The sequence below is a fragment of the Apodemus sylvaticus genome, unplaced genomic scaffold, assembly GCF_947179515.1.
Source record: "Apodemus sylvaticus unplaced genomic scaffold, mApoSyl1.1 scaffold_231, whole genome shotgun sequence".
NCBI lineage: Eukaryota > Metazoa > Chordata > Mammalia > Rodentia > Muridae > Apodemus > Apodemus sylvaticus.
The window spans coordinates 54,078-69,901 of record NW_026263205.1 but is presented as its reverse complement, the minus strand read 5'-3'; the positions used below and the strand labels follow the sequence as shown (position 1 = coordinate 69,901).

The 15,824-nt window shown below is 40.9% G+C and overlaps 1 protein-coding gene across 4 annotated transcripts in view; it reads left to right on the top strand.

Moving 5' to 3' along the window:
- Nucleotides 1-14,249, top strand: part of LOC127676129 (cytoplasmic protein NCK2-like) — a 29,334-nt gene extending 15,085 nt beyond the window's left edge. The window contains exons 2-5 of one of the 4 annotated variants that reach the window (XR_007975672.1): nt 2,303-2,544; nt 12,948-13,091; nt 13,397-13,523; nt 13,738-14,249. Coding sequence is in view for 1 of the 4 variants with exons in the window: in XM_052172046.1 (XP_052028006.1) it covers nt 2,319-2,544; nt 12,948-12,955 (234 nt within the window). In the remaining 3 variants the exon portion in view is untranslated. Of the gene's footprint in view, nt 1-2,302; nt 2,545-12,947; nt 13,167-13,366; nt 13,524-13,737 lie in introns of those variants that run through there. The other 3 variants (XR_007975670.1, XR_007975671.1, XM_052172046.1) reach the window with 3 other exon arrangements.
- The last annotated feature ends 1,575 nt before the right edge of the window (nt 14,250-15,824 follow it).

Sequence of the window (15,824 nt, the reverse complement as noted above, 5' to 3'; positions counted from 1 at the left end):
GCTGCACACTGTGGCCTCTCCAACACCCTGCTCTGTGGCTTAGCAGGAAGCTGTGTTTTTGTAAGCCTCATGCTTTCAGCGTGCACTGTAATAAATGCATCCAAGTCCTCTCATAACTGTTGTTGATGCAGAAGGAAATTCAGTAGAGAGCTTTGGTTGGCTGGATATCAACTGATTTAAATGATGATCTGATCCTATTGAAATTCATTTTGGAAATTATATAACTCGGCAGCAGGCATGGAATTTAAATGGAATCCCCTCTGAACCTCATTTTTATTACTACTTTTGTTCCTCTCCCTGACTTTAAAAGAGATGCCTATCTCGTTGCTTTTTGGGTCTAATCTGGTAGAGAAATCAGGTGTCTGAGCTACAAGCTGTGGCCTTCTGACGGCAGTTAGCTATCGTCTCTGGCTTTGAGAAGACCTTTGTGTAAACTCTACCTTCGTGGATATTATGTGCATTATGTGTACAATTTACAAGCATATTCTTTTTCCCAAATGATTTTTATCTAATGTGGTAACTCATAAGTGAGAAGACATGTATTATTCTTTATTCATGTGCCCAAATACAGTACAACATGTCATATTCGTGCCTCCATGGGTCAGATGCATGGGTTTCCTGTGACTCTGAACTCATGAAGTAAGATCATAAGAACTCTGTCAAGAGGAGTTTGGGTCAAGTATCTTGTCATCACTCCTTTTATAACTGAGGGGCATATCCAGTCAGTAGAGGGGCTGGGTGTGATTTTTGCACTTCAAGAACACTTGTGCATTTTGTACCTGAGAAGGGTACAGTTGCTGAAATAGGTGAACCTGTGTGTTTTGTGTTCTTTCCTATCTAGTACGTCCCAGACTGACTTCATCAGATTTGTGCCATTTGTTTTAATAAGCTGTATTTTGGAGTAGTTTTATTATGTATTTTGGTCTACACAACACGTCTTGATATATATTTGCAATTACACGTGCTCACCATCTCTCTGCATTGCGTGCTTCTCCCCCTCCTCTGTGTCCACTGGTCCTGTGTCTCCATAGATCTTTGCCTTTCTTAGCATGTCATATGATGAAATTGCTATTCAAGAGCTAGTTAGGAGACAGCAAGGCAGACTGGTCCTACGACAGAATTCTACAATCAGGAAGACAGAGTTCAGCTCCCCATGTGAGGATAAGCGGGAGTTCACAGCCCGAGGAGAGGAGGACCGCGCTGTGGAGGATCCTGGGTGAGGCCACCTAACAGGGTTCTCGCTGGAGGAGGCCAGGCGGCCAGCCATCACGTGCAGCATGGTGGGATTCCTGGAGCCTGGGCAGGTGTCAGGGCGGATGATTCTTGCTAACACTGAGTGACCCAGTGTGACCCAGTGTGACCCAGTGATGGGCACAAAAGCTACAGAGAACAGGGCTGCAGGATGTCAGTAAAGGTTGCTCCCAGGAGACCCCCCATGTCCAAATCCACACGCCTCGCCTTTGTAGCCTTGCTGTCTGCCTTCAATCATAGGAAGCATCTTCATTTCCTCCTACTCTGTCCCTAACACTTAAATATTCCACTGTCAGGTACACAGTTGGTTTATCAGTTCACCTACTGAAGAATATCTTTGTTTATTTTCCAGTTTGGGGAATTATGAATGATGTGGTAAATATCTAAGTATTGCTTTGTTTTCAACAGTAATTTTATATTTACAGGAAAGCTGTAGTTATTTGTGCAGAAAATTAGCCCTTAGCTAATTTCTCCAGTGTTGTCATATTACATTGAATTGTCAGAACTAATTGACAGGGCACATTGCTGTTGCCTAGGCTTTGTTTACATTTCAACAGTGTCGTCACAAATTTCCTTTGTGTAGTTTACGGTCCAACTCAGGATACCACTGTGCATTAGTAGTACACTAATTGAATTTGAGCTTATGGGAGTAGTTTGGGTATGTTATATTTATTAAATATCTTCAAAATCCCCAGCATATGCTGAGAATAGTAGTGTAAACTTGTCAGCTATAAGGGGATGGTGTCACTTGTCAAAAGATCACTCTAGTTATGAGATTGTTATTTTGAATGTTCCCCCCCCCCAAGTTTACATCTAGCTTCCGTAAAATGTGCAGTGTGTTTAGTGCACTGAGAGGGGCTGCAGGCTTTGATTACAAGATGTTGTTTCTCAGCAGCATTAGAGCTTACGCGTAGGTCATTTTAAGGGCAAGTGTTTCAAGAGGCTGGAAGGAAACTGGTGGCAATAGGAGCTGTCATCGACAATCTTTCAAATCTGTCAGAGGAGAGGTGTTCAGGTAGCTAATGAGCATCTTCAAATGTTTTGCTGGCAGAAGGACTCCATGAAAGATGACAGAAGAAGCCATTGTCATAGCCAAGTGGGACTACACTGCCCAGCAGGACCAGGAGCTCGACATCAGGAAGAGTGAGCGGTTGTGGCTGCTGGATGACTCCAAGACTTGGTGGCGGGTGAGAAATGCAGCCAACAGGACAGGCTATGTGCCTTCCAACTGCGTGGAGCGTAAGAACAGCCTGAAGAAGGGCTCCCTGGTGAAGAATCTCAAGGACACGCTAGGTGAGTGTCCATACCTGACCTGAAACAGGAGGTCACGCCACAGGAACAGCCAGGGGGTAGTACTGCTGCTTCAGCTTCTGTGTGTGTGTGTGTGTGTGTGTGTGTGTGTGTGTGTGTGTGTGTGTGTTTACGCATGCTGTGTGTATATATGTATATGGTGTGTGTGTGTGTAGTGTGCATTTTGGGGCCAGGGGTTGATGTTGATAGCCTCCTACTTGGGTTTTACATTGAGATCGAGATAAAGTCTCTCCTCCTTTTCTGGATAAGTTATACAGTTTGGGATCTGGGGTAAATCAACTCTTCTGTGTGCTAGGGACCCCTACACAGTTGTCTGTCTCCTTGTGTCCAAACTGTAGAGGACCCTGACTTAGAATTATGACAAGCTCGCCAGCCTTTCCTGTCAGTGTACCAGCCTTTTATCTCACAAACTCCCATGCACTGACCTCCGTGTACACAGAAGCAGAAAGCACTTTTCCCTTCCTCTTAGGTGATAGGATATTTTATTCCACAATTTCAGACAGTAAGTGTATACTCGGGGTGATTAGCAACATGACATCAGAAGCCTCTCAAATGGACACCTCCATCAGCTCTGTTTGGTTATCTCGTTCTTCACAGATGTGCCTCTTTTCTTCCTCTGTCATATTAGTTCATTTCCTGTCACTGTAACAAACTGCTTGAGGTTTGGTTACTTTATAAAGATTAAGACTTAATTTGGTTTACACTCATGGCCCAAAGTTAAGTGACTGTATGCACATTTGCCTTCTTGGCTGATTTTCAATGTGGTGTAACTACCATATAGCAAGAGCCTAGGGGAGATAGAGAATTTCGAGTATTGTGTGTGTGTTTTCTGATACGTTTCCCTCTATAAACACCAGTATTTATGCAACTTCTATCACCCAAAGGCCCCACCTCTAACCACTGTGCTAGGAACCATTTTTTTTTCTTGTTCCTGCCTCTGTGGGGATTAAATTCATCGCAAGGTAAGGAAATGCATTCAGCTACATTAATCCATAGCACCTGGTCAGACAGGAGATAATTGCCACCACCGTGATGGGCAACCATACCTGAGTGTGTGCATATTGTGCTCACCAACATGGTTACTACTTCAGATTATCTAGGAATATAACTGGGAGGTCTCTGTGGAAGGAAACCTGAACTGAGCTGATAATTTACAATTGTTGCCTCCTTCGGTAAGTATAAAGTTGTATATCGGCAACAATACCAGCTTGCCACTTAGGGTCTGTCATGGAAGTGAGCCAGTATCATCACCTGGGCTAAGTGTATGTCGGCTTTTTTGTGTGTTACTGGGAGAGGATTCCTTTCATTGGAGGGGGCAGGGTGAGGGAAATAGTGAAAACTGAAAAGAAAATCACATTCTTTGTGTAATAGGGATTCTATTGATTCAGTGAAACCATCAAGAATAATGATGGCCACATTAACCCTAAACCTGAGCCTAATCCTGGGCCTTATCCTAAATCTCTAATCCTATATTAACTCCTTAATTTCCTAAGCATCCCAACCCTAACAACCCTTGTCCTGATTTTCGCCATAACACTCTACTCCCCTAACCCTAACTCTAACCCTGTTTACTGTGGGGAATATTTCTTAATTATACCTTTGGGAGTAAAAGCCCTTTCTTAATCTTGATCTTTTGAGATGTTGAGATCCACCTTTGATCTAGGCTGTAGATGCTTTTTGCAACCTTCAAGTGGAAAGGTCATTTTTGTTTTTTCTATTTGTACTACTTTATTTTACAAAACAAAGGTGATTTGTTTTATTATTTTATTTTAAAACTCACATTGGAAGTACTTATTTCTTAAGTATTCTGGTATATACTGAAGATCAGCTGTAATATCCTGCAACATGAAATAAAAAAGATCTGATATTTCTAGCTTTCCTTCGCTTACAGACTTTATTGGGACATTCTATTAACGACCCTTTCTATATACATAGAAAGACTCACTTTCTCTATGATCTGATATAGGCTTATCTCTAAAATCTGTTCTAATCCAACTGTGTTCTTTCTTTCCTTTGACATGGATGAAAATGTGCTGACTAGTAATAGTACTCAACAGAGATCCCCTTATGTTTCTTGCTTTTCTCCTGTGGTTGTTGGCAACCTATCCTCTGTTGAAGGAAGCTTCAGTTTTCCTGATCTCAGCATTTAGCCATAAACAAAACTCTTCAATTGTTTTCTGTTTCTTTCTTATTTCTTGGTTTCTTTTTAGAGACAGGTTTTCTCTGTATGGCCCTTGCTTTCCTGGATGTCACTCTGTTTACCAGGATGGCTTGGAACTCAGAAATTCACCTGCCTCTGCTTGTCAAGAGCTAGGATTATAGGCATGTACCACCACTGCCTGGGTAAAACTCTTGTCATTACAACTCCATCTTTAATGTTAATACCCTGGGTCAAGCATTGGGTCATCCATTAGTCGGTCAGAGAGATACCACCATTGCATATTGAGTAATAGTCATTGCCAGCTATTCTTCTTGAATATGGGAAGAAGACAACTGCTTTGAGAAGAGCTCAGGCAATGTCAGAAGTCAGGTCCTGGTAACATCTTGGTTCACAGAGGGAAAGAACAGGCAGCTAACTGGCCAGAGCTGGAATGGTGTGTCCTACCAAAGGACTGGGTAGGGTAAGATTTGTCTTGGAATCTTCTTTCAGTTGCTAATGGAGTGCAATCCACTCCTGAAATCTGGAAAAGGGCGGGCCTAGACCAGAAGCACACTTTAACCTGAGGAGGGGTAAGACTCCCTGGCCAATCAAGTCTGCTGGCAGAGTCAGACAAAGAGGTGAGGTCTTCCGGGAGGCTTTCTGTGTCTTCACTGTGGCTGTGCAGCTTGAACTGTTCTCCGCATGCTGCTCTGAGCTCTACTGTGGGGTGCTGTGAGGGGACCTCAGGGAAGCTCTGAAATCAAGACCTCATGAGCACAGGATACCTGCCCACAGTCGGGCGGAGCACAGGATACCTGCCCACAATCGGGAGGAGCACAGGATACCTGCCCACAATCGGGCGGAGCACAGGATACCTGCCCACAGTCGGGAGGAGCACACTGCTGAGCTGTGTGCACTGCGTTGCTGGGTCCTCTATGGAGTTGGATGGGAAACATCAGCGAGATGTGACTACATGTGAGGTTTCCAGATGTGCTTCTTACTTGTTAGTTCAGACAATGACCTCTTAATAACTTCAGTATCATTGCTGATTGTAATTCTGTCCAAAACATCTGGACCAGTTGCTTTGTTGTAGGTGCATGGGTGGTTTCTGGGACTATGCAGTGCCTGTGCCCAGATCTGTGTGTCTTTTATAATATACATTAATATGGCAGGAATAGGCCTTGACACACAGCTCACAGGTTAAGAACTCTGGCTGTTCTTAGACAGGTCATGAGAGTTCAATTCTTAGCAATCACATGGTGGCTCACATCTATATGTAATGTGATCTGGTGCCCTCTTCTGGTCTGTAGGAATACCTGCAGGGAAAACATTGTATAAGTAATTAATGGATTCCTTAAAAAAGAAGGCAGTTTTGAATCTAATAGTTCTGATTTCATACATTACAACTTTTTGTTTAGTTTATTTAATATTTGTCTGCTGTAGTTTTTTTTATATTTCTTTAATACATATGTGTAGTGTGTTGAGTATTAAAGTGGCAAACGGACTCTTTCCCTATCTGTTTTGTATTTTTGATGCTTGTTGTTCACTAACACGCACCTTCTTTATTTTTTTTAATTCGATATATTTTTTATTTACATTTCAAATGATTTCGCATTTTCTAGACCCCCACATCCCCAAAGTCCCATAAGCCCCCTTCCCCCCCCCCTGTTTTCCCACCCAACCCTTCCCACTTCCCTGTTCTGGTTTTGCCCTATACTGCTTCACTGAGTCTTTCCAGAACCAGGGGCCACTCCTCCTTTCTCCTTGGACCTCATTTGATGTGTGGATTATGTTTTGGGTATTCCAGGTTTCTAGGTTAATATCCACTTATTAGTGAGTGCATACCATGATTGATCTTTTGAGTCTGGGTTACCTCACTTAGTATGATGTTCTCTAGCTCCATCCATTTGCCTAAGAATTTCATGAACTCATTGTTTCTAATGGCTGAATAGTACTCCCTCGTGTAGATATACCACATTTTTTGCATCCACTCTTCTGTTGAGGGATACCTGGGTTCTTTCCAGCATCTGGCAATTATAAATAGGGCTGCTATGAACATAGTAGAGCATGTATCCTTATTACATGGTGGGGAATCCTCTGGGTATATGCCCAGGAGTGGTATAGCAGGATCTTCTGGAAGTGAGGTGCCCAGTTTTCTGAGGAACCACCAGACTGATTTCCAGAGTGGTTGTACCAATTTGCAACCCCACCAGCAGTGGAGGAGTGTTCCTCTTTCTCCGCACCCTCTCCAACACCTGCTGTCTCCTGAATTTTTAATCTTAGCCATTCTGACTGGTGTAAGATGAAATCTTAGGGTTGTTTTGATTTGCATTTCCCTAATGACTAATGAAGTTGAGCATTTTTTAAGATGCTTCTCCGCCATCCGAAGTTCTTCAGGTGAGAATTCTTTGTTTAACTCTGTACCCCATTTTTTAATAGGGTTGTTTGGTTTTCTGGAGTCTAACTTCTTGAGTTCTTTATATATATTGGATATTAGCCCTCTATCTGATGTAGGGTTGGTGAAGATCTTTTCCCAATTTGTTGGTTGCCGATTTGTCCTCTTGATGGTGTCCTTTGCCGTACAGAAACTCTGTAATTTTATGAGGTCCCATTTGTCAATTCTTGCTCTTAGAGCATACGCTATTGGTGTTCTGTTCAGGAACTTTCCCCCTGTACCGATGTCCTCAAGGGTCTTCCCCAGTTTCAATCACAATAGATGGAGAAAGCAAGACATTCCATGACAAAACCAAATTTACACCTTCTTTAGTTTGGGAAAGTTTTCATTTATGGTTTCCTTTGAAATATATTCTAGACCTTTATGCGGATTGATCGTCTTGTTCTTCTTCTTCCTCCTCTTCCTCCTCGTCCTCCTTTCCTCCTCCTCCTCCTCTTCGTCCTTCTCCTACTCCTCTTCTTCTTCTATCTACTTGTCTAACATGTCCTAAGAAGTGACTTATTTTCCTGGATGATATTCCTTATCTTTCTATGCTGGTGTCTAGGCATCAGTGTTTGTGGTGAGTATAGTTCTAAGTACAGGTTTCTCAGTTTGTCTTGTTTGGCTTAGTGTTTATTCCTGGGTTATTGTTTGCTGTCTAGATTTTCAGAGAGTGTTGACTGAGTGATGCCCTCTTGCTGACCTGTTTGGTATTTATATTCAAGATGGAATGCTAGCTAATTTTGAAAGCTAAGAGAGGAGATGGGCAGTAAGAGATAATCTTAGCAAACCACAATGAGTAATAATAAGGAATGAAGTGAATCAGTCAACATTTCAACATTTCAGAGCTACAGTTATTTGAAGGATACTCTGTTGAGTGTGTGCTCTCATCAGAATGGCTGGTTGCTATGTCTGTGTGAAATAGTGTTCAAGATTGTTGTGGGAAGGCTCTTCCACTGAGGGTGACAATATTCATAAGCAAATGGGCCTGGGCTGGATGAGAGAGCTACCTGAGCATGGGACACTGACCAAGCAGGAGAGCAAGCCAGGAGACAATGTTGCCCATGCTTTTACCTTCAGTTTGTAGCTTCGGTTTCTACTCTAAGTTCCCATAGTGATGAACTGTGACATGTCTGAAGAATCATTCACAGCAAATGATTATTACTTGAGATGTTTTTGCTCAGAGGATTCCATCTCAGCAGCAGAGTAACAACTTAGAGCAACAACCAGATAAAGAGAAAATGCACAAAAGAATTATCAACACGGGATTTTGCTACTACACAGAATCTGTGTTCTCTTTTGAAGGAATGTTTAGATTATCAGAAATTGAGATGGCAAAATTTCTAGAAAGCTGTTCATGGATCTTAAACAGTTGTTCTCATAGGACTTAGGAGAATGGAGTGTTGACAGAACACAGACAGAGGAAATTGAAATCATTGCATTTCAGAGGAAAATAGACAGTGTAAATTTTAGTGAGAGTCTGATTCTGTGAAATTTTGGCAAAAAAAAAAAAACTCTTCTCCTTTGCTTACACCCTGAATTATTGAGTGGAGTAAAATTTAAAAATACTGATCTTCCTTCTATATTTTTGTTCTATTTATATGTATTTGTTCATTTTCCCCACTTATTTATCACTTATTTATTTAATTTAAATTCCACGTTCTCCCATGTTTTCTTTCCACCTTACAGAGCCCTTCATTCGTAACTCCTACTATCTGTCCATGGAGCTTGGAAACCACTGGAGTATCCATCAAACATGGCACTTCAAGTCTCTGCATGTTTAGGCATATGTCTCTTACTGAGATAAAGATAGGAAGTCACGGTAGGGGAACAGTTTTGACAGACAGCCCACAGCATAAAAAAAAAATGTCTCCCACTCCATTTGTTGGGGGAAGCACATGAAGACTAAGTAGCTCACATAGTACATATATGGTAGGGGACTCAGACCATCCTGAACATGCTCTTTAGATGGTGACTCAGTCTCTGAGAGTCTTGTAGTGTCCATGTTAGTTGAGACTGTGGGTCTTCTTATGAACTTCCTGTTCCTTCAGATCCCTCAGTCCTTTCCCCCATGCTTAAAAAACTCCGTGAACTCTGTCCTATGTTAGAATGTGGGTGTCTGCATCTGCTTCAGTCACATGCTGGATGGAGACGATCAGAGGACATATGCTAAGCTACTCTCTGGAAGTATAACAAAGTATATCCTCAGAAATATCAGGGATTGGTGCTTGCCCACGGGATGTGTCACCAGTTGGGCCTGGTATAATTTGGCCATTCCCTCATTCTCTGTTCCATCTTTTTGCCTGCATTTCTTTTAGACAGTATAAATTTTGGGTGGAAATGTTGTTGGTTCTGTTTGTGTCCTTAACTCTCCACAGGGGGGACTGTGTGGCTGCAGGATTTGGCCTCCTCTGGGTCCATATCTCACTGCTATGCATCTCAGCTAAGATCACAACCATAGACTCCTGGTTTCCCTCCCATTCCTGGTCTGTAGCACATCCTAAAGGTGCCTGCAACTATCTCCCTGACAGCTGCAGAATTCAATTCATTTTCCTCACCCTCTGACCCTTTCTTTTCTCTCACCACACCTGCTCCTTACCTCTCCTCCCCTTTCTTAACCACCTGTCCTTCCAGTTGTCTGTCATTCATCTACCTTCTATGACTGGTTTATTTTCACTTCTGAGTGAGATTCAGCCATGGTCATTTTAGCCTTCCTTGTTCTTTTTAAAGATGTATTTATTTATTAAATATAAGCACACTGTAGGTGTCTTCAGACACAGCAGAAGAGGGTTTCAAATTTACTTATGGGAGGTGGTGAGCCACCATGTTCTTGCTGGGATTTGAACTCAGGACCTTCATGAGAGCAGTTAGTGCTCTTACCAGCTGAGCTATCTATACAGCTCCTTTGCCTTCCTTCTTGTTTAGTTTCTTCATGGCCAAGAAATGTAGTGTGGATATCCTGTACCTTATGGTTATTATCCATTTGTAAGTGAGTACATACATCTATGTCCTTTGGGTAATGGGATACCTAACACTGGATGATAGTATCTTGACGTCTCCATTTGCCTGGAAAATTCCTAATGTCCTTGTTTTTATAGACTAAATATTATTCCATTTTGTAAGGGATCCACCGATTCTGTATACAGATTTTGGTTGAGGGACATCTTGATATTTTTCGGTTTCTAGCTGTTAAAAATAAAACAGATATGAACTTAGTGAAGCACATGCTCTAGTGGGTAGATGCCCTCAGTGTACACTAAGTATAACACTTCCTCCTGATGGATCATAAATTAACGGAAGGAGTAGGCAAAGTGTTTCCTAGTTCCAAAAAGGAACTATGAATGAAACCTGCTGCAACTATGATCCAAGTGAGGCAGAGTCCATTACCTAAGAAGCCAAACTTAGGAGGATCATTAATACGGTGCTGCTTCCGAAAATTGATAGATTAATAATTTAAGGTCATGGTTTCTTCCTCTATGGTTTCAGTTTGGCAGAGTCAGAGCCCCAGGGAAGCCTCAGTGAGAGTTCATTGCAGTGAAGTTATGAGAATGATGCTTGAGTAGCATTTTGTGACCACAACTTGGTTAGATGCCCGAGGCATTGAAAAATCTCCTATGGAGAGATGCATACAGGGAGAGGAAGTACCCGGACTGAGAAATGTATGAGAAGTTACAGGAACAGGGCCATCAAAGCCTTCAGAAAGTGAGGTCCACTGTGTCTCAGACAAAGCCATAGGATTTGATGTTTACCCCACTCTGCTTCTTGCCTGGACTAATATTCTCTCTACCTATGTGCACATCCGTACATTGGAATGGGAACGAGTATTCTGTGCCATTGTAAGTTAGAAAGATATAACTTGCAGTCTGACATTACAAGATGTGACTTTCAAGATTTGGCCTGAGTGTCAAAAGAGACTTCAGACATCTGAACAGTGGAGGAGCTCCTACAAACTGTTGGGATCAGTGTAGACTGAATGCATTTTCATCACAGGATCAGCATGAGACTTTCGTGTCAAGGTTCAGGATGCAGTTGATTGAATCAAAACTTTCTAGATAAGATGATGTTTTGGGCCACTTGTCTGTCCTGTCGGATTCTCTTTGTGGTGCTTGTGGAAGATCATGTAGGAGGAGCCTTTCCAGAAAGCTTTTAGAGAAGAGGAGAGTGTTTATAGACTGAAACTTTTTATTTTTCTCTTTTATTTTTGTTTCTCCAATAATTTATACATTCATTATCACCCTGAACACTGTCACTATTATAGATCCCTTGCTATAACAGAGTCTCCTTTGTTTCTTTTTGAGAAGTTTTTTTGGCCCCCATGTATCCCCCCAAAATGGTGCATCTAGTCGCTTATGAGTTAAATGCATCCTCCCCCACTGAGTCCAGATGTGGCAGCCCAGTTAGGAGAACAGAGTCCAAAGGTTCTGTTCCCCTGGCAGCTATAGGGAAAGCTGCTTCGGTTGTTGAATGACCTTCATCAAGAGGGAGCTGAGTATCTGCTTCTAATGTGCCAGGGGCCTTAGTCCAGCCTGTGTATTGTATCTGGTTTGTGGCTCAGTCCCTGAGTGTCCACAAGGGTCCTTGTTAGTTGAGTCTGTTGTTCTTCCTATGGAGTATCCATCCTCTTCAGGGATTTCAATCTCCCCACCAACTCTTCCATAAGAGTCCCCAAAGTCCATGCAAGGTTTGACTCTGGATCTCTGCAGCTTTTTCAGTCAGACTTTGTGGAGCCTCTCCATGGACTCAAGACTTCCTTGTGGGAGCATAACACAGTATTATTATTAGTAATGTCATGAATTGGAGTTTGTCCACAGGATGGCACTCATGTTGGGAAACTTTCATTGGCTCTTTCCTCAGTCGCTACTCCATATTTACTCCTGCATTTCTTTTAGAGTGGAAACATCGTATTCTTGGTGTCTACTGTTTTGTGGTTGAAACTGACCTTTCAGCTTTCTTCTCATGCTCCCATACATTCACTACAATCTCTTTCCTTAAATCATATAAAATACAATAGATACATTTGCTAGTCAATAATAAACTATTGTAAAAGTCTTGTGGCTTTATATTTTTCAATTTTTTTATTTTTGCTTTTCTTTTCTAAACCAAATTTCTCTGTGAAGCTTTGTCTGTCCTTAAAGTAGGTAGAGAAACCAAAAAAGACACGTGTCTTGTATTTGTAATATAGCATATTTTTGTGCTGTTTTTCATCCATATCTTTAATATTGAAATTTGGCCAAATATATAAACTATATTCTATTTCTCAGGATGGCATATGTTTATGACATCAATATTATCTGAGGTTTCAGGATCATTGGGTTTCAGATGTATGACATTCAGTCTCGGTCTTGTGTTTGTTCTGAAATGTTTGAATGAATAGAAATATTTTGCCTGTGTGCATGAATATGAATATCATGTGTGCTTCATCTTTACTGTTGTCAGAAGATGGCCTCAGAACTCCTGATCTTGAAGTTATGAGTTGTTGTTGGTCCCCAAGTCTTTGCGAGAAATTGTCCACCATTATATGGAAGACCAGCAAGAGTTTTTCAATGCTGAGCTCTCTCTCTCTCTCTTGCCCTAAATTGCTTATTTATGATCAACATTCATATTACTATTATTTTCGTCTGTCCATTTGTAGCTATTTAAGCATGTATTCCCTTTTAGTAAAATTTTATTAATGCTGCAGTTTTTACTCTTTGACTTCATGTTTCTACAAGATGAATAAAGAACTGCAATGCATGTATAATTCTTTGTAGGAACTTTAGTAAAGACCAGTGAGTTCTCTATCATTGTTGTTTCCTTGGTTGATTTCCTCAGGGGATTGAGGGTTTTAATCCCTTCTGCTATCCTGGACCGCATTACATAGACCATGCTGGTGTCCGGCTCAACGACATACACCTGCTGGAAACCCTGTGATTAAAGACATGAGGAAATACACCCAGCTTGCCGAGCATTTTTATAGTTAGTAATTGTTTGTACAACTTTTCAGATGTGGGCTCAGTTCTGTAGATCTGCTTCTCCCGCATCCCCCTCTTCATTGGCATTTCTCTTGCAAGAAGAAGTTCAAAGTGTAAAGTGTTCAGAAGCAACATTGGTGAATCTTTCAATTCAAGTTCCTTCTAAAATGACATGGTAATTAGATAATAACTTCTGAATCAGAAAATGAGTGAAGGAAGCACCAGAAATGTATGAGTATCGAGTAAATGAAGTATACATTTACTTTACATTGATTTCAGTATCATGCTTTGGGTTGTACACTGCTTTAGGGAGCAGTGACTTTTGATGATGCGCAAGTGAACTTCACTGAGGAAGAGTGGGAATCGTTGGATCCATCCCAGAAGAATCTCTACAAAAATGTGATGTTGGCGACCTTCCTGAACCTCAACGCTCTAGGTAAGACTGTGAATTTTTTCAAGTAAGGAAAAAATATTTCTTGGTTATTGAAGATCTTCTGTTATTTTAATTGAGAACAATGAGGAATGAGCTAAATAAATCAGATTCTTTGAATTTCCACTGTAGCTTTCATAGAGCTGTGAAAATTCACAATATCTTGAATTGTGCCTGTTTTTCAATAGTATATCATTAATTTTCTGGTACTGTGTTTTAGGCTCTAATTGGGAAGACCATGATATTGAAGAACATTTTGAAAATTCTAGAAGATTTAAAAGGTAATTTTCTTGTGCCAGCTGATACAAATATATCTCTGAGGAAATTTTAATGTGTTCTTAAAACTCTAAAGAAAAGCAAGAGGGTAAAATATCTGTCCTTTAAGTGTAGCTATGATTAAAATTGTCTAACAAAACCATGGACCTCAAAATCAGTTATCAGAGTTGTGTATCCATTTGCTGTGTAGCTCCATTAGAGCCATGCTGTGGAACTGCTAATCTGTACAGTCTCAAATTACTTAGATATCATATTGACATTGAATAGTAATAAATATATATCAAAAACCTTCTAATAAGCAAAAAGTCCATGATAAAGTTGGTGATGCTAATATTCTTGTAGGGGCATTTTTAAATTTGTTGAGAGCGCAGTTTATGAGACTCAAGAATGTTGTTTTGGATAAATATTAATCTATATACTACATGTTATAAGAAATAAAAATTCAAAAAGAGTGAATGCAGTTGTGGAAATCTTTCTTTTGTTATTTTTTATTATGTATATTATATGTCACAATGGATAAAAGCCAAGTGAACATAGGAATATTTAAAAAAGCAACATACATCTTTCTGTTTCAAAACAATGAAAAGATATGTCATATTCCACCTTTGATAGACTTTCTGAATATCATAGAAGATTGCAATTAATTTGTTTTGTCATTTTCCTGGGAATAACCCAAACTCTTACTGTAGAACACCTTTATGGGTACTAGGAATTCAGAAATTCTAGGCTTCTTATCTCTGTCCTCCTCAGTCATCACAATTCTAGTTCTGACAAGCCTGTGAGTAGAGGGAAGAATACCACGTCTGCTCAAAGGGACCCCGACAGAGCACTCAGTTCGCAAGAACTGAGCAGCTGCCTGGGCCATGATCCTTTTATTCTCTGCCTGCATCCAGAGCTGATCCCCTGCCTCAGTGCTCCACATCCAAATTCTGTGTGGAGAGAGTTGATCTCCCAGAAATCCCATCACACCTGTAAGCTCCACTTCTGCTCAAATCCCCGGACCATGAGAGAGCCACACAGAGATATCAGAACCCTGGAACCAAGGGACAGCTGGGGTCAGGATCCTTCTGGATTCTGTCTGCACCTTGGAGGTAGCTGATTATGTGCCAATTATTTCCATACAAAAATTTCTCCTGGAGAGAACTGTTCTCTCAGGAGTACTGACTCACAGACTCACAGGAGAGACAAGCCTCAATCAGAGACAGATCAGCTAAGATCAGAGATAACCAGAGAGCAGGACACGAGGGCAGAGATCATAAGCAACAGAACCCATGGCAAATTGGTATCATCAACATCTAGTTCTCCCACCAGAGCAAGCCCTGGATGCCCCAACACACAAGAAAAGGAAGCCTCTGATTTAAAATCATATCTCATGATGACGATAGGGGACTTTAAGAAGAGCATAAATAACTCTATTAAAGAAATACAGAACACAGGAAAACATCCAGTACCCCTTAATGAGGGCACACAAAAATCCCTTAATGGTTTTCAGAAAAAGGCAAATAAAAAGGGGAAGGAATTGAACAAAACCTTCCGGGATCTAAAAATGGAAATAGATACAATAAAGAATTCATAAAGGGAGACAACCCTGGAGATAGAATACCTAGGAAAGAGATCGGGAGTCGTAGATGCAAACATCAATAAAATGCAAGAAAGAGAAGAAAGAATCTCAGGTGTAGAAGATGCCGTAGAAAATACTGAGACAGAAAAGTCAAAGAAAATGTAAATGCAAAAATTTCTTAACCAAAAATATCCTGGAAATCCAGGACAAAATGAGAAGGGCAAACCTAAGGTAGAGAAGAGAGCAAAAATTCCCAACCTAAAGGGTCGGTAAATATCTTCAACAAATTTACAGAGGAAAACTCCCCTAACCTTAAGAAAGAGATGCCCATGAATATACCAGACGACTAAAGAACTCCAAATAGAGTGGAGTAGAAAAGAAATTTCTGTTCTCACATAATCTATGCACCAAATGCACAATTCAAAGAAAGAATATTTAAAGCAGTAAGGGAAAATGGTCAAGTAACATAT